Source organism: Pteropus vampyrus, unplaced genomic scaffold, assembly GCF_000151845.1.
Source record: "Pteropus vampyrus isolate Shadow unplaced genomic scaffold, Pvam_2.0 Scaffold516, whole genome shotgun sequence".
NCBI lineage: Eukaryota > Metazoa > Chordata > Mammalia > Chiroptera > Pteropodidae > Pteropus > Pteropus vampyrus.
Genome location: NW_011889297.1, coordinates 2,262,867 through 2,281,613, shown reverse-complemented (window position 1 = coordinate 2,281,613; position 18,747 = coordinate 2,262,867). Strand labels below are relative to the sequence as shown.

Below are 18,747 nucleotides of genomic sequence, written 5' to 3'. Positions count from 1 at the left end.
CTCCAGGAGACACATCTCAGCTCCAAAGACAGATATAGACTCAACATGAAAGGGAGGAAAATGATATTTAAAGCAAATGGAATTCAGAGATAAACGTGAGTAGCAGTACTAATATCAGAGGAAATAAATTCAAAATAAAAAAGATAAAGAAAGATATTGAGGGACACTTCAAAATAAAAATGGGAATCATGCACCAAAAAGACATAACATTTATTAATATCTATGCTCCCAATCAGGAAGCTCTGAAATATATAAAGCCATTACTAGCAGAACAAAAAGGAGAAACAAAACAAAACATAATCGTGGTAGGGGACCAAAATACCCCACTGTCGGATACAGACAGATCATCCTAACAGAAAATCAATAAGGAAATAACATCCTTAAATGACATGTTAGACCAATTGGACATAATTGACATATACAGAGTTTTTCATCTCAAAACAACTCCTTATACATTGTTCTCTAGTGCACATGGAACATTCTCAAGGATTGACCACATACAAGGACACAGAGGTAGCCTCAACAAATATAAAAGGGTTGAAATCCTACCAACCATATTCTCTGATATAATGCTTTGAAGCTAGATATAAACTGTAAAAAGAAAACGGAAAGAACCACAAACACATGAATATTAAACAACATGCTACTGAAGAATGACTGGGTCAGAGGAAAAAAAAGGAGATATTAAGAGATACATAGAAATGAATGATAATGATATTACAACATATCAAATCTTTAGAGGCATGGCAAAAATGATAATAAGAGGAAAGTTTATATCATTGCAGGCCTATCTCAAAAAACAAGAACGAGCCCAAATAAACAAACTAACGCTTCATCTTAAAAAACAAATAAAGAACAAATGAAGTCTAAAGTCAGCAGAAGGAAAGAAATAATCAAAATTAGAGCAGAAATAAATGAAATGGGAAAAATAATAGAAAAAATAAATGCAACAAAGAGCTGGTTCTTTGAGAAGGTTAATAAAATTGACAAACCCCTGGCTAGATTCACTAAAGAAAAAAGAGAAAGGACACAAATATAATTCGGGATGAAAGTGGGAAAATTATAATAGACACCGCAGAAATGCAAAGGATTATACAAGAATACTATAAAAGTATATAACACACAATTTAATAACCTAGAAGAAATGGACAATTACTTAGAAAGATACAATCTTCCTAGACTGAATCAAGAAATACTGGAAAAATCTAAATAGACCGATCAGTAGTATGGAAATTGAAACAATCATCAAAAACCTACCAAAAAGTAAAAGTCCAGGACCAGATGGCTTCGCCAGTGAATTCTAACAAACATTCAAAAAAAGATTTAATACCTATTCTCCTCAAACTCTTCCAAAAAAATCGAAGAGTAAGCAAGACTTCCCAACTAATTTTATGAGGCCAATATTATACTGATAACAAAACCTTGTAAAGATAACACAAAGAAAGAAAACTACAGATCAATATCTCTCATGAACACAGATGCAAAACTCCTAAACAAGATAATAGCAAACCAAATACAGCAACATATTAAGCCCACGCGATCAAGTGGGCTTCATCCCAGAGGCATAGGGATGATTCAACATACACAAATCGATTAATAGGATACACCATATAAACAAATTAAAAAATAAGAATCATACGATCATATCAATAGATGCACAAAAAGCCTTTGAAAAGATACAGCTTCCATTTATGACCAAAACATTGAACAAAATTGGTATAGAAGGAAAGTGCCTTAACATAATAAAGGCCATCTATGACAAACTCTCAGCCAACATTATACTTAATAGTGAAAAACTAAAAACCTTCCCTCTAAGATCAGGAACAAGGCAAGGCTCTCCACTATCACCACTGTTATTCAATATAACATTAGAGTTTCTATCAAGTGCAATCAGACAAAAGAAAGATATAAAAGGCATCCAAATAGGAAAAGAAGTCAAACTGCCATTATTTGCAAATGACATGATTATATAGAAAACCCTAAAGACTCCGCAAGGTAAACACTAGAAACAATGAGCAAATACAGTAAAGTTTTTGGATACAAAATCAATGTTCAAAAGTCCATAGCATTTATTTACTCTAATAATGAACTGTCAGAAGAAAAAAAAAGTTGAAAAAATAATTTCTTTTGCAATTGCAACAAAAAGAATAAAATACCTAGGAATAAATTTAACAATATTGTGAAGTACTTATATAATGAAAACTATAAGACTCTATTAAAAGAAATCAAAGAAGATACAAGGAAATGGAAATATATTCTGTGTTCTTGGATTGGAAGAATCAACATACTTAAAATAACCATATTACATAAAGCATTATATAGATTTCATGCCATCCCCATCAAAATCCCATTGGCATTTTTTAAAGAAATGGAACAAAACATCATCAGATTTGTATGGAAGCACAAAAGACCCCGAATTGCCAAAGACATCCCGAGAAAAAAGAATGAGGCTGGAGCCGTCACTTTGTCCGACTTCAAATTATACTACAACACAAGAGTAATCAAAATGGCATGGTATTGGCAGAAAAACAGACACACGGACCAGTGGAACAGAATAGAGAGTCCATATTTACATAGGCAAATATTTTTCGATGAAAAAGCCAAAAACATACAGTGGAGAAAGGAAAGCCTCTTGAATAAATGCTGCTGAGAAAACTGGAAAGCCACCTGCAAAAGAATGAAACTAGACTAATGTTTATCACCACACACCAAATTAACTCAAAATGAATTAAGGGCCTGAATATAAGACCTGAAACAGTAAAATGCATAGAAGAAAACATAGGAACTAAACTCTTAGACCTTGGACTTCAAGCAGATTTTATGAATTTGACCTCAAATGGACGAGGAGTAATAGCAAAAAATAAATAAATGGGACTACATCAAACTAAAAAGTTTCTGCACAGCAAAAGTAACTGTCAACAAGCTAAAGGGACAACCATCTAAATGGGAAAATATATTTGCAAGCATGACTTCCAATAAGAGCCTAATATCCAAAATATACAAAGAACTCATACGACTCAATAACAATAAAAAAAAAATGATCCAGTTAAAAAATGGGTAGAGTACCTAAACAGACACTTCTCCCAAGAAGAAACACAAATGGTCAACAAATATGAATGGATGCTCAACACTGCTAGCTATTAGGGAAATGCAAATCAAACCACAATGAGATACCATCTCACACCTGTTAGAATAGCTATAATCAACAGGACAAGTAGTAACAAATGTTGGAGAGGATGCAGAGATAAAGGAACCTTCATCCATTGCTGGTTGGACTGCAAATTGGTATAGCCACTATGGAAAATAGTATGGAGTTTCCTCAAAAAACTAAGAATTGATCCAGCAATCCCTCTACTGGGTATTTACCCCAAAGACTTGAAAACTCATATCCGAAAAGATATTTGCACACCGATGTTCATAGCAGCATTATTCATGGTGAACAGGACATGGAAGCAACTAAAGTGTCCTACGATAGATGGTTGGCTAAAGAAGCTGTGGTGCATATGCACAATGGAATATTACTCAGCCATAAGAAGAGATGAAATACTGTTATTTGTGACAACATGGGTGGACCTTGAGATAAGCATGCTAAGCAAAATAAACCAGACAGAAAAAGTTGAAAATCACCTGATATTACTTATATGTGGGATAGAAACCTAAAAGCAACAAAAGAACAGGACAAACAAACAGAGACTCATGGACATGTTCTATAAACTAGTGGTTACCAGAAGTATAGGGTGGTGGAGGAGGGCAGAAGTCGATGGGGTAATGGGGGTCAAATATAGGGGAATAGGGGAGTGTGAAGTGGTAAAGGTGATCTAATATATAGTAGCTGAAGGAAACTGGACTTTGGATGGTAAACACACAATAGAATTCACAGATGTCAAATTATAATGTACACCTGAAAGCTATATAATTGTATTAACCAATGTTACCCCAATAAACTTAATTTTTAGAAAGATTTTATATAGGTCTAGAAGGAAACAAAAAAATTGTGATATGGGTTACCTTTAAGAAGGGAGCTATGGTTGAGATTAGAACCAAGGGGGTTTTGCTCATCTGTACCATTTGAATATTTTATAATGAAAATGCATTCATTTATTACTTCTATGATTAAAAATAAAATTTTAAAAATGTATACAAATAAAACATATTCAATGTTAAATATTTTAGATACCTTGAAAAGCATAAAAATAAAATTAAAGACACTACTCACATTATACAGACATTAACACTCACTTATATTTAAGTGCATTTCTATTCACTACATATAAATATGTGTAGGTAGATAGGTACATGTATATGTATGTGTACATGGGCCTATTTTCTTATTTTACAAAATTTGAATCATAGTTTTTAATAGTGTTGGAGCATGACTTTTTTAAATTTAACTTTATATCATCAGCACTTTACAGTGCATTAGAAAACCTCAAACACATGGCTTTAATGGCTTTATAAACTCTACATCTCATGGATTCACCATAATTAATACAATCTATTTCTCTTTGTTGGGCATTTGGTTTGCATCTGCTTTTTCCCCCTAATAATGCTGAAAGGTTATAGCAATGTAAAGGGCCAAGGGCAGTGCATATTATACTGTGTCCTCACTAACACTAAATATTCTAATTTCAAAATACGTTTTGACAATTTGAAAATTTGAAAATCAAAAAATAAAACAAAAAGATATACCCCCCAAATAAAAACAGGAAGATTGGTTTTAGTATGAATTCATTATCTGAAACCTTAAATGGATCCTTTATACTGTTCAGCAGACTTCTTCTGTTTTTCAAAAAAGTGTGTTTATACTACCTGAGTCAAAAATTTCATATGTTCCCCTTCTGCTTCAAAATTCCTATCCTAGCACACATGCCTTGACACCACTGATTAACTTTTGATTTGAATCAGAAAACTGAAACCATCAGAAGAGAAATTTAATTATTCCACGGCAAAATCTGCAATTCTCGGAGTTTGCACCAATCTTCTTTTTATTTGTTCCATTTACAAATGATAAAGCATCTCTTATCAAATATCATTTCCCCTTATTCATGCTCTGGATCCCACCCCATGTCCATTTTTCAGTTATCTTAATCCTTTTCTCTCTCTCTCTCTCTCTCTCTCTCTCTCTCTCTTTCTTCCTCTAACACATACTCTCTCTTTCTTACATCATTATCACTTTCTATTTCTCTGCTGGATCATTGCCTAGTGATGAACATGCTATAGAACAGCATGGCCCAATACAGTGGCTATTAACCACATTTGGCTAGTGCAGGTAAAGAACTGATTTTTTAATTTAGTTTAATTTTAATTGATTTAAATGGCCACATGTGACTAGTAGCTATGATATCGGACAGTTCAGACCTAAAATATTCCATTTAATACTCTCTCTGGATCCCACAGTCCCTTTGAACTATAAAATAATATATTTTATTACCTTTCACAGCCAAGCCTCCAAACAAGTTGTCGATATTCCCTACCTTCACTTCCACACCTCCTTTTCACTACTTAGTCAATCTAATCTGACTTTTGTTCCCCTCACTCTCTGAAATGGCTCTTGTCAAGGTCACCAGTGACCTCAATGGTGCAAACCTTCATTACTTTCCTATTGCTATAGTAACATATTACCACAAATATGGTGGCTTAAAACAGTGCAAATTCTATTATTATAGTTCTGGAGGACAAAAGTCTAAGATGGTCACACTAGGCTAAAATCAAGGTGTTGGCAAGGCTATGTTTCTTTCAGGCAGCTCTAAAGGAAAATCCACTTTCTTGCCTTTTCTAGTTTCTAGAGGTTATCGCACTTTCTTCCACATTCTAATCCAACAACAGCCAATCAAGTACTCATACTTTACCATTCTGACCTCCTCTTCTGCTTATTTCTTCCACTTGTAAGGACTCTTGTGTTTAGATAGGATAATTTTCCTATCTAAAATCAGATGATTAGCAATCATAATTCTACTTGCAACTTTAATTCCCCATCGCCATGCAACACAACATATTCCAAGGTTCCAGGGATTAGGACATGGACATCATTGAGAGGTTATTTTTTGGCTTATCATCTAATCCAATGGTCACTTCTTATGAAACTTCTACCTCTTAGTCACATATGATACATGGGGCAACACTTCATTTTCTAAAGAGTTGCCTTACTTTGTTCCCTTGAAACCACATTCTCCTGGATTCTTCCTAACTTCTAGTCATCTTCCCTGCTCAACCTTTCAATGCTGCAATTCTCTAGAACTCAGTTCTGGATTCTCTGTGCTCCATATACTCCAATCAGGTAATTTAATTCAGTCCCATGGCTTTAAATATTATCTATATTTGTTAACTACCAAATACATATCTCCATGCCAAGCCTCCCCTACTTCCATGCTTCACATGTATATGTGCATCTGACTCCTTATTCCATGCAAATGTCTTTTGGACATCTCAAACTCAGCTTTGTTCACAAACTTTCTTTTCTCCTCTAAGCTTAGTCAGCCATTAAACCTTTCATTTCCAGGCTATTCAGTGAATAGCATCATAAATTAATAACTTATTCAAATCAGAAAACCCAAAAGTCACTGTGGGTATATACTAATAAAAAAAAAGAATAGTGCAAGAAGTTATGAGCATTATAAACATATATGCGCCCAATAATACAGGCCCAAAATATATGAAGCAATACCTAATAGAATTTAAGAAAGTATAAATTAAAACAAGATTTATAGCTGGGTATTTTAATACACTTCTCTCTGAAACTGATATATCAAGCAGAACCAAAATATGGCAATATATCAAAGTTCCAAAAAGTGAAATTGGTAACCTTAAGCTAGTAGATAGCTACTTGCTATCTAAACTACTATCATCAGAAGATTGCTCTAAAAACTTGGAAAAATGTGTACCCAAAATTTGCTACCCAAATCAAAGCTCCATCATAATTTATTTGTGCGTGGCAGTAAAAAGAACTTAATTCCATTTTAATTCTGAAAGAATATAGGTTGTATTATAAGCATAACTCAGCTCAAGTTCCTATTATTGTTTAAATTTCTACTGCATTTTCTCTATCCTCTTCCCCACTCCTTTTCATAAATCAGCATTGTCCAACATTCCATAATAACGGAGGTATTTTATATCTGTACTATTCAATATGGTAGCCATTAGCCACATGTGACTACTAAGTACATGAAATGTACTTTGTTTGATGAGGAAATAATCTTTCACTTAATTTAATTTAATTTAAATTTAAAAATACACATGGCTCATGTCCACCACATCCGTCAGTAAATCTCTAAAGGTTTAGTTCTTCATGAACTCCACTATTTGATTTTGCCAGGTGCCTGGAGGCACTAACAGCCTCTTGTTCAATTCAGATAGTATCTTTAACATATTTTAGTTTATTTATCCTATATTATAACACTTGCAGGTTCATTGAGTTATGACCACAAACGTAATCCTAAAATAAGTTCATTAAGTGTTAAATAGGTAATTATATTACACAGAAATCCTTGGAAAGTTGTCATAGGCATTATATATTTTAGAAATGTTTTGGCAAAGTGTTTGAGGTTCTTATATGAGCTGGAAATACATCATTATACCCATTTGAAATAATGGAATGCAGATTTCCACTGTACGAAAATTCACTCTTGAACATGTTTTTAAAAATGAATTAAACCCAGATAACAAATAATATTTGTATATAAAACTATGCATCCTTAAAACAAAGTCTGTACTTTATTTTCAAACACATGAGGGCACACACACACACACACACAGACACACACACACACACACACACACAAAACCCTATGTACAATACCATAAAGTCTTAATAAATTCTAAAGGATCAAAAACATGCAAACTATGTTTTCATATCACAAAATAATAAAACTAGAAAATAATTATAAAATGATAGCTTTTTAAAGTTTCTAAAGAAATGATAAAGGAAAAATATTATTTTACAATTCCTAATAAAATAATGGATCCAAGGAGCAATTAATCAATGGATAAAGAATTTTAGTAATACATAATCCCACTAAACAATATAACACCATTAAAAAGGTGACACCCAGATGTCATGTGCTTCTAGAAATAATACAAAGAAAGTATACATAACCACATATGAAGTATTCCTGACTAAAAAATTAAGCCTCTAAATTCAATGGCAAATTACAGGAACATAGGAGACAAAATATCATTTAAAAGATTGCAACAAATAGTGCTTGAACAATTGGACATCCATATGTAAACCATAAATAAATCTAGATGCAGACCTTACACCCTTCACAAAAATTAATTTAAAATAGATAATAGACCTAAATATAAAACAAAAACTATAAAATTCCTAGAAGATGACATAGGAGAAAATCAAAATGACCCTGGGTTTGGCAATGACTTTTTAGATATAATACCAAAAGCACATTACCTGAAAGAAATAATCAATAAGCTGAATATCATTAAAATTAAAAACTACTGCCCTTTGAAGGAGACTACTAAGAGAATGAGAAGACAAGCTACAGACTGAGAGACAGTCTTTACCAAAGACATATTTGATAAAAGCATGCTATCTTAAATATACAAAGAGGTCTTAAAACTCAACAATAAGGAAATGAACAATCAGAATAAAAATGGGCGAACTATCTGAACAAGACACTTTACTGTGAAGATATATACATGGCAAAAGAGTATATGAAAAGATGTTCAACATCATGTGTCCTTAGGGAATTGTAAATTAAAACCATGGAATACCACTACATACCTATTAGAATAGTGAAACTTCTAAACACAGACAACACCAAATGCTGGCTAGGATGTGGAACAACAGGAATTCTCATTCATTGTTGATGAGAATGCAAAATGTTACAGCCACTTTGGAAGACAGTTTGGCACTTACTCACAAAACTAAACATAATTTAACCATAGAGTAAAGCAATTTTCTCCTTGATATTTATGCACATTAATTGAAAAATTATGTCCTCATAAAAACCTGTACATAAATGGTTATCATGGCTTAATTGACAAAACTTGGAAGCAATGAAGATATCCTTCAGTTGGTAAGCAAATAAACTCTGGTGCATCCAGAAAATGGAATGTTGTTCGGTGATAAAAGAAATGAGCTATCAAGCTATAAAAAGACATGAAGTCAATCTGGAAAGTCCATATACTAAATATATAACATTCTAGAAGAGCAAAATATGGATATAGTAAAAAGATCAGTGGTTGCTAGGGATAATAGGGGAGGGAAAGATGAATAGGTAAAACACAGAGAATTTGTAAGTCAGAGAAACTGTTCTGACGATACTCTAATTGTGGATACAAGCTATTTATGTATTTTTGAAAATCCACAGTATGCACAATGCCAAGAATGCAACCCAATATAAACTATGGACTTTGGGTGATAATGGTGTATCAACGTCAGATTATCAATTATAATATATGTACCACTCTGATGTGGGATATTGACAGTGTAGAAAGCTATGTATGTGTGAGGGCAAGGTGTATATGGTAATGCTCTGTACTTTCTGTTCACTTTCACTGTGAATCTAAAACTTCTCTAAAATTAAAGTGTGTTAAAACTACAGACAGGGAGAAAATAATTGCAATATATTTAATGAATGATTTATTTCCATCATATATTAAACAACTACTCCTTTAGAATAAATTTAATAAAAAAGCAATTTAACAGCACAATGGCAAAAGATAAGAAAAGGAATTTCAGAGATAGTACAAATAATAAAAACAAAAAAAATAAAAAATATGTTCAACCTCAATGGTAATCAGAAATGCAAATTACAGCAAACTGAAGTACCAATTTTTACCCATCAGATTGGCAGAAAATAAAACAATTGATGACATTCAGTGCTGCCAAGGATCTGAAAAAAAGAAGACTCTAATAGTGTGTTTCTGGAAATGTAAACAAGTTATATTGGAAGGCATTTTTTTAGTTCCTATGGAAATTGAAACTGTATAATCTACAACCATCAATTCAATTTCTAGTATTTATGCTATAAAACCCATCCGTGTTCACCAAGCAGCCCATTTAAGGATATTTCCTGAAGCTTATTATAAAACAAACAAACAAAAAAAGAAAACAACTGAGGCATCCATCAGTGTGAAAATGCTTAAATGCAATAAGGTAAATCTATCCCACAGAGTACAACACGGTATTTATAAAAAAATGGATAAATAAAAATACATATTGTAGAAATATCTGCATAGTGCAATCCCCATGTTATAAAAAGCAAAAGAATATGTTAGTACATATAAATATAAACATAAACACATTAAAATAACTGTAAAATAAACTCCAAAATGAAATTATTAATTTAATAGATATTAATTTCTTATAAAAAGCAAAAAAAAAAAAAGAGATCATAAAGGTGCATTAAGGCAACTTCAAAGTTTACAGGATAAGTGACCTGTTTCTTCAATAAATAAATGGGATAAAAATCTGTAAGATAAGGGAGTGGTCAGCATAAAGGTGTAGTAGGCATCTCTAAATAACAACAAAAAAAAGCAATGAAAAATTAGCAGAAAATGTCAAAAACAATTTTGTTAGAACACTGGAAAACAGTTCATAATTTATAACAACCTAATGAATGCTGAATCAAGAAGAACCAGAGACAATCAGAAAACTTTGTGGAATTATTTTCTTGCCTTTGTCCCATACTTCGCTGGTGTGTGGAAGCAGTTTTGAAGAGTTCAGCTCACATGCCCAGCGTGAGAACGTGGTCCCTAGTTCTGGCAATGTTTTTTGCAGTTTTACAAGTCTTTATAGCAGTATTCTAATGATGATTGTTTAGATAGCAAGTACCTATCTACTAGCTTAAGGTTATCAATTTCACTTTTCAGAATTTTGATTTATTGGCTTATTTTGGTTCTGTCTGATATAGCAGTTTCAGAGAGGGGTGTATTAAAATCACTAATGATAATTCTTGTTTTAATGTTTACTTCTTGAAGCCCTATCGGGTGTTGCTTCATATATTTTGGTCCTGTATTATTGGGTATATATGTGTTTATAATGGTTATATCTCCTTGTACTATTCTTCCTTTTTCCATTATATATCCAGGTATTATTCAAAAAAAAATATTGTGTACATCTGTTCTACCTGAAGGAGTGATACGAGGTGCTTGTCTGTTTTTCCTAACTCTCAATTCATCCAGGATGAAAAAGTGGTAGTTATTGTTCAAAATACTGTAAAGTGGATGAATAACTCAGAGCTAACTGAGACAAAATATTACGGTTGAGACATACAATAGACCTTCAGTCTGGGAGAAAAGGCCGAGGAAATAGCTTTTTTTGGAAATTAGGGCAACAAAACACGCTCGTGCATATGGAGGAATTTAGAAAGCCCAGGGCAAGATACATGCTCAAAAATACCTGAGAAGACACTAAGTTTATACCTCAAGCTGATCCCTAGTTTCAAGGAAACCACAGCTAAGTGTTGAAAGATGACCTTTGTACAGAGCATATCTGAAAAGATTAGAAGCGTTGTTTTCTCTCTTTTTCAGCTCCTGGCATTGAAGGAAATTTCTGTCAAAACACTAGTTAAATAAAAGCTAAGAAACAGGGACTTCAAAAGTGGTTTATAGTACTCATATACAACGAAGAATGCAATCTCTGCAAAAATAGTCGGGAAAAGTCACTAAACAAATGGACTACTAAAGCCTTCAACAATAAAACACACACACACACACACACACACACACACACACACACACACACACACACACACAGAGTAAACCCTGGAAAGGAGAGGCGGGGAATCTAATTTCCATAGTTATCACATTATTTTCAAGTTTCAATGAAAATTAACAAGGTATACAAATAAACAGGAACATATGTCCCATTCAATGGAAAAACATAAATTTTCAGAAACTACCCCAAAGAAGCCAAAACCTAGGAATTGCTAGACATATATTTTATAGCAGCTGTCTAAATATGCCCAAAGAGCTGAAGGAAAACTTGGACAGAAACTAATTTTATTTAAAGCACATATGGGAGTCCCCAAAGTAATAGAGAAAGAGGCAAAAAGAATGCCTGAAGAAATAATAGCCGAAAAATCCCACAAATTGAAGAAACATGAATCAATACATCCATGAAGCTCAACTAACTCAAAGTATGGTAAACTCAAAGTCACCCACACACCAAGACACAATGGAGCTGTAGCAAAACAGACAAAGAGAGAATCTTAAAAGCTGCAAGTAACAAAGACTTGTCACAAAGAAAAGCTTCTCAAGATTAACATCTGATTTCTCATCCAGCACTATAGAGGCCAGAAGGAACTGAGTTGACATTAAAATGCTGAAAGAAAAAAAAAACTGTCAAGTAAGAATTCTATATCTGGCAAAATGGTCCTTCAAAAATGAGACATGAATTAAGACATTACCAGTTAAACAAAAGTTGAGGGAGGTCATTATCACTAGATCTGTCTGGCAGGAAACGGTAAAGGGAGACCTTCAGGTTGAACTGAAAGGATCCCAGACAATAACTCAATGCCAGATGAAGAAATAAAGATCTCTGTTAAAGGTAACTACATAGGCAAATAAAAAATGTCAGTATGACTACATTTGGTTTGTAATTCCACTTTTTATTTCCTATATGATTTAAAAGACAAATGCATAAAATAATTATAGCTCTATGTTATTAGACACACAAGATATACAGATGTAATTTGTGAAAACAGCAGCCTAAAGGTGAAGAGGAGCTATATATGAGAAGAATTTTTGTATGCAATTATAGTAAAATTATCAATTCAATATAGATTGTTATAAAGTAGAATGTTAAATATAATCTGAGTAGTAACCACAAAGAATACACCCAAAAATAAATGAGAAGGGAATCAAAACATTTCATTGCAATAAGACCTGAAACAATAAATTGCATTGAAGGAAACATAGGTACTAAACTCTTGGACCTTGGATTTAGAGAAGATTTTATAAATTTGACTTTAAAGGCAAGGGAAGTCAAAGCAAAAATAAATGAATGGAACTATATCAAATTAAAAAGCTTTTGCACAGCAAAAGAATACATTAACAAAACAAAGAGGCAACAAACTGAATGGGATAAGATATTTGCAAACAACACCTCTGATAAGGGGCTAATATCCAAAAATACATAAAGAAACTCATACAACTCAACAACAAAAAAACAAACAATCCAATTAAAAATGGGCAGAGGACATGGACAGACACTGCTCCCAAGAAAACATACAAATGGACAACAGACATGTGAAAAGATGCTTGACTTTACTAGCTATTAGGGTAATGAAATTCAAAACCACTTTGAGATACCAACTCACACCTGTAAGAAAGGCTAAGTGTTGGAGAGGTTGTGGGGAAAAAGGAACCCTTACATACTGCTGGTGGGAGTGTAAATCGGTACAACCATGATGGAAAACAGTATGGAGGTTCCTCAAAAAAATTAAGAATAGAATTAACATATGACTCAGCAATCCCTCTTCTGGGTATTTACTCTCAAAAATTGAAATATATATATTTCAGTGTTTTATATATATAAAACCCAATATTCATAGCAGCATTATTCACAGTGGCCAAGACATGGAAACAATTGAAGTATCCTTCAATAGATGATTGGATAAAGAAGTGGTACATATATACAGTGGAATATTGCTCAGCCATAAGAAAAGGTGAAATACTGCTTTTGCGACAACATAAATGGATCTTGAGATTATCATGCTAAGCAAAATAAGTCAAAAAAAGTTGAAAACCATATGATTTCACTTATATGGGGGATGTAAATCTGAAAGCAACAAACAAACAAGACAAATAAATAGGGACTCATGGACACTAACAACAATTTAGTAGTTACCAGAGGGAAAGGAGGAGGTTGATAAAGAAAAAGGAGGTCAAATATATGGTGACAGAAAGAAATTTAACTTCGAGTGGTGAACACACAATGCAATAAACAGATGATGAATTATAGAATTATATACTTGAAACCCGTATAATTTTACTAACCAATGTCACCACAATAAATTTAATAAAAATATAGTAGCCAAATGAGAATGAAAGTACCACTTTTTCAGTAGTTGAGCCAGTGTCCAGAAACCCATGTTGCAGAGTTCTGATAGCAGATGAGTTGAAAAATAAAGCTTTGAATTAAAGGCTTTAAGCAAGGCTTCCTCTTTCTAGCCCCATAAAATTAAGATTGCTAGATCTGCAGTGCAGGTATTTTTCTAACTCACATAACCAATTTACCCAGTTATAGGCACAGGTCAACTTACCACATGGAAGCAGGCAGTGCAACAGTAAGTGCTGAGATGAAAGAAACAATAAACCATTGTCCAACTAATACTCTGTGTTCTGACTGATAATAGCATCTCCTTTGTGAGGAGCTATCTAAGGAGGGAAGTAGAAGGAAGAAGTGTGGGATAGTATTGGAGTAGTTATACTTACACTACTATTGACAAAGGCAGAATTTGGGTCTATTTCAAGAATTTTTATTTTGCCCTATTGATTTTTTTTTTTTTTGCTGTGCCATATTGTTTCAATTCTTGTACCTTTATAATATGCTATACTATCGAGTTGTGCTTATCTTCTCTCATTAATCTTTTAAAAAATTATTGGATATTCTTGTCCAGGTATTCTTTTTTTCTTCCTAATGAACTTTATGTACAATCCTTTCGTTTAAGTACAAAAATGTCCAATTGTGATTTTGATTAAAACTGCTTTAAATCTACGAAGTATTTTAAGATAGATCACCTTCTCTTCAATAATGGTATTTTCCAAAGTTTCATTCTCAAAGCAATGTTATTGTTACTTTACACACTATATAACTGGGTGATCTCATATATAATCATGATTCTAAGGATCATCTTTTGTGTTACTGATGACTGCTGAGTTGCTATATCTATTCGAGGTGTCTCTTCCAAATTACAGACCCATACTCAAATTGAGTATAACCTCCTGTTCTTATAAGCACTGTCATTTCCACCTGAATGACTTACAGGCACCTCACATTCAAGATGTTAAAATAGAAACTCCATATATTTCCCCTCTAAACAAACAAACAAACAAACAAAAACACCCCCTGCTTCTTGCATTTTTTATCTTCTTTGTGAGTGGTACCAGCATCCAGGTGCATAATCTAAAAATTTGTTTGTTATTCTTAACTCCACCATCTCCTTTATCCCCTAAACATTTGTTCAATCATCATATCTTATTGATTCTTCCTTAACATCTTTCAGACCTATCTAATTCTTTCAATTTTCGTGTCCTACCATCTTTGTTAAAGTTATCATCACTTCTAAGGATTTCTTCAAGAAACTTCTAACTGGTTTCCCTGCTTCCAATGTGTCACTTCTCTCCTTTTTGTAATTTATGGATTATTTTAGTACTTGAATCACCATTTTTCTTTCCACCCCAATCTCCCCCATTCTTCTGAGTGACTTCAAAATCGATGTGGATGACTCATAAAACTCTCTAGCCTATCAGTTCTTTAATCTCAATTTCAGTGTCATTCACTCCCACTTTACTTTCACCTTTGGTCAAACCACAGACTTTCTTATTGCCTGAAATTATTTTCCCTGTCTTAAAACTAAACCACACTCACTGTTTCCACTCCCACATCTCCTGATTACTCTTTAGTCCATTCTAATCTGGCTTCTATTCTCAGCAATTTATTAAAATCACTGGTCACTCCCCTGTTGCTATATCCAATGGAAAAATTTCCCTTCTGATCTTATTTAACCTCTCTGAAGCAGCTGAAACTATTGACCTCTTTATTCTTAGAATAATCTTCCTATTACCATTTTGATACCATATTCTCCTGGTTTTATTTTTAACATCTTGCTTATTTTTTTCTCAGGCTCCCCTCCCTTCTGGCAATCACCAGTTTGATTCCTGTGTCTGAGTCTGTTTTTTGTTTTGTTTGTTCATTAATTTTGTTTTTTAGATTTCACATTAAGTGAGATATGGTATTTGTCTTTCTCTGTCTGACTTATTTCACTTAGCATAATACTCTCTAGATCCGTCTATATCATTGCAAATAGTAAGATTTCATTTTTTATGGCCAAGTAATATTTCATTGTATATATGTACCACAACTTCTTTATCCAATTGTCTTTTAATGGACACTTCTATGTTCACTGCAGTGTTATTTACAATAGCCAAGATATGGAAGCAACCTCAAGCTTATTTTTCAATGAGTACCTCCCTTAAAAATTGGTCTTCCTCAGGGTCTTAGGATACTTGATTTTTCATTTAATATACTCTTCCATGGTGACTGCGTTCATTCCTTTGCCTTCAATTATTACTTAAATGTTGATGCTTCTTACATCATTCCTCAGATCATATCTTTCTCCTAAGCTCCAGAGTATTATTTCTACTAGATATTTAGATCTGATTATCTTACAGACATCTCAAATTCGATGAATTTAGAAGTGAACTCATCATCATCCAATCTCACCCATTTCAACTCAGCTCCCTCCCATGTTCCCTATCTTGATGAATGGCATCACTATTTACTTGGTTGTTCAAGCCAAAAACCTGGGTAACATTTCAGAATTTTCCTCCAAAAATGTGGGTTTTATTCAAGAATCTTTCTCTTTCTAACCCTCAATATCCAATTAATCACCAAATCTTGTTGATTCTGCCTCATTGATCTTTTTGGCACCTATTCCTTTTTCTCTACTTCAACTTTCATCTCTCTTACTACTGGGTTTTTACACATTGTATTTGTCACATCTGAACTTCCTTTTCCTTACTTTTTTTTCACATGATCCCTTTACTTGTATATTTCTTTCTCAGCCTTTGTATTAGTGGTTCTCAAGTATATTTCTTGATCCTGCTACATCGAAATCACCTGGGAATTTGTTTGAAGTAGCAAATTTTTGAGCCCCATCCCACACCTAATGAATCAGAAGCTCTGAGGGTTGATCCCAGAAATCTATTGTTTAACAAGCCTTCCAGGTGATTGTAATGCATGCTAAAATTTAAGAACTGCTGATTTAGATCTTAGCTGCATTATAATTACCAGTTTGCCTGTCTCTCTATGATAACAGCCCACATTTTTTTTAAGGGTAGGAACAAGTATTATTTCCCACTGCATCCTTACCTTCTAAAATTGTTCTTGTACCCAGTAGGCCTCTAGTAAATATTTATCCAATGAATGAATGAATGGAAGAGAATGTGGTCAAGATTATAGTCACCCTACATTTAGTATCAGGAGCTTAGTATGTGACTGAGGTTAGAGTTAATTTGTACTAAGGGGATAAGAACATTATAACTGAGGTTAAGGATCAGTTTGTGGTCTGAGACAGGTAACTACCCATGATTGGGAGATCATACTATAGCCAAGATTAACTTCAGATCTAGAGAGGGTTAGAAGCTCAATCTGTATTCAGAGTCAAAGCCAGTATAAGACTCATGTGTGACTGGTGTTATGAGCTTTGCTGATGAAACAATAAAACCTATAGTAGCCTGTTCTGACTGAGAAAATGAGTATTTCATAGAGATAAACTCTATGGTTGTGGCTTAGTCATGGCTAACCTTCCTGTTTCAGTTCTCTAAGAGCATTATTTTTAAACAAGCAAAACAGAGGGCTGAAGACGTGCTGCACATCCTTTTCCCTTCACCAAGTGTTCCCACTCACCAGGCTCAGCAGCTAGTGGCCAGCCAGTACTAGATTCTAGCACTCCATGGGCATGCACAGAGTAGGGGCGGCTGGCATTATTCTTGAACACCACAGTTAGGATATCACCAACTTCTCCTCTGAGAAGTGGACCTAATATATGCAATAGAAGAAAAAGTCTCATTAGTAGAGTAGTGGAACAGAGACATTAAAGGCATTAAAGAAAGGGACATATGTAGGAACTCCCTAGAATTAAGAGTTTACCCTGAGAAGGATCCTCCTGAGACTGAAAGTCATGACTGACTTCATTTTTAATTTCAGAAGCCCTTAAACTGATACAAGATGAGGATACTTCAACAATGGGATTATACCTCCAGTTACTCCCACTTTTCCCACCTCAACTCTCTCCATATAATACCCCAAGTTTCTAGAGAATCAGAGCTCTGTGTAATAATTGTTAATAAGGAGTTAGAGTTTGATGCAGAGTAAAGAATTGCTGGGTTCTCTTAAAGGGCCAGTGGATCGCTTCTGCATGAGGACAAGATTGAGGAAACTCGTTGGCCCCTGCCAAAGTGAAGAAACTGCAGCAACAATTAAACTGGGGTGCAAGGGTCATACTGGCTCCCTGTACCATTTTCTTTCTACTCTTTGATGTTTCTACATTCCCCTGCCTTTAGCAAAAATCTGTCACCTTCAGAAATTCCTAGATATAGAGGCCTAAAAATATCTGGTTCATGTTGCAGCAGAATTCATGAATTTCCCCCTTTGATTTCTTATTTCTGTGGCTGATTTATAAAATATGATATAGTTCCAATATATCATAAGGAAAACAAAACTGTTAATGAAGAATGGGAGGCCTTCCTGATACGATGTAACCTGTCTAAGAGCAACATAGGCTTCTGGATACTAAGAAGGAAGTGAAATCGCCTTACCTAAGATTCCCAAGTGCTCCTCTGGTCCAGTTCTTGGCTGAGGGATCTTGAATGTACCATCAGTGTATTCCCTGAATACAGCTTTCTTGTATCTGGAACCTAGGAGCCCATCTTTGTTGCTCAGGAAGATGTGACCATAACTGGAAAATCCAAAAACTGGTATCAGCACTTTGTTCTCAACTCCTCATTTTCATATGGGAAGCTACATCAGACCTAAGCTCATGTCACAGATATAAGAAGGGGGAC

General features: G+C 33.9%; 1 protein-coding gene across 4 annotated transcripts in view; it reads right to left on the bottom strand.

Annotated features, from left to right (window-relative positions):
* Positions 1 to 18,747, bottom strand: part of HEPH (hephaestin) — a 71,875-nt gene that overhangs the window by 12,509 nt on the left and 40,619 nt on the right. For all 4 annotated transcript variants that reach the window (XM_023525015.1, XM_023525017.1, XM_023525018.1 and 1 more), the window contains 2 exons: positions 18,502 to 18,641; positions 17,591 to 17,722 (listed from right to left, as the gene is read on the bottom strand). In XM_023525015.1, coding sequence (XP_023380783.1) covers positions 17,591 to 17,722; positions 18,502 to 18,641 — 272 coding nt within the window. The remainder of the gene's footprint in view (positions 1 to 17,590; positions 17,723 to 18,501; positions 18,642 to 18,747) is intronic.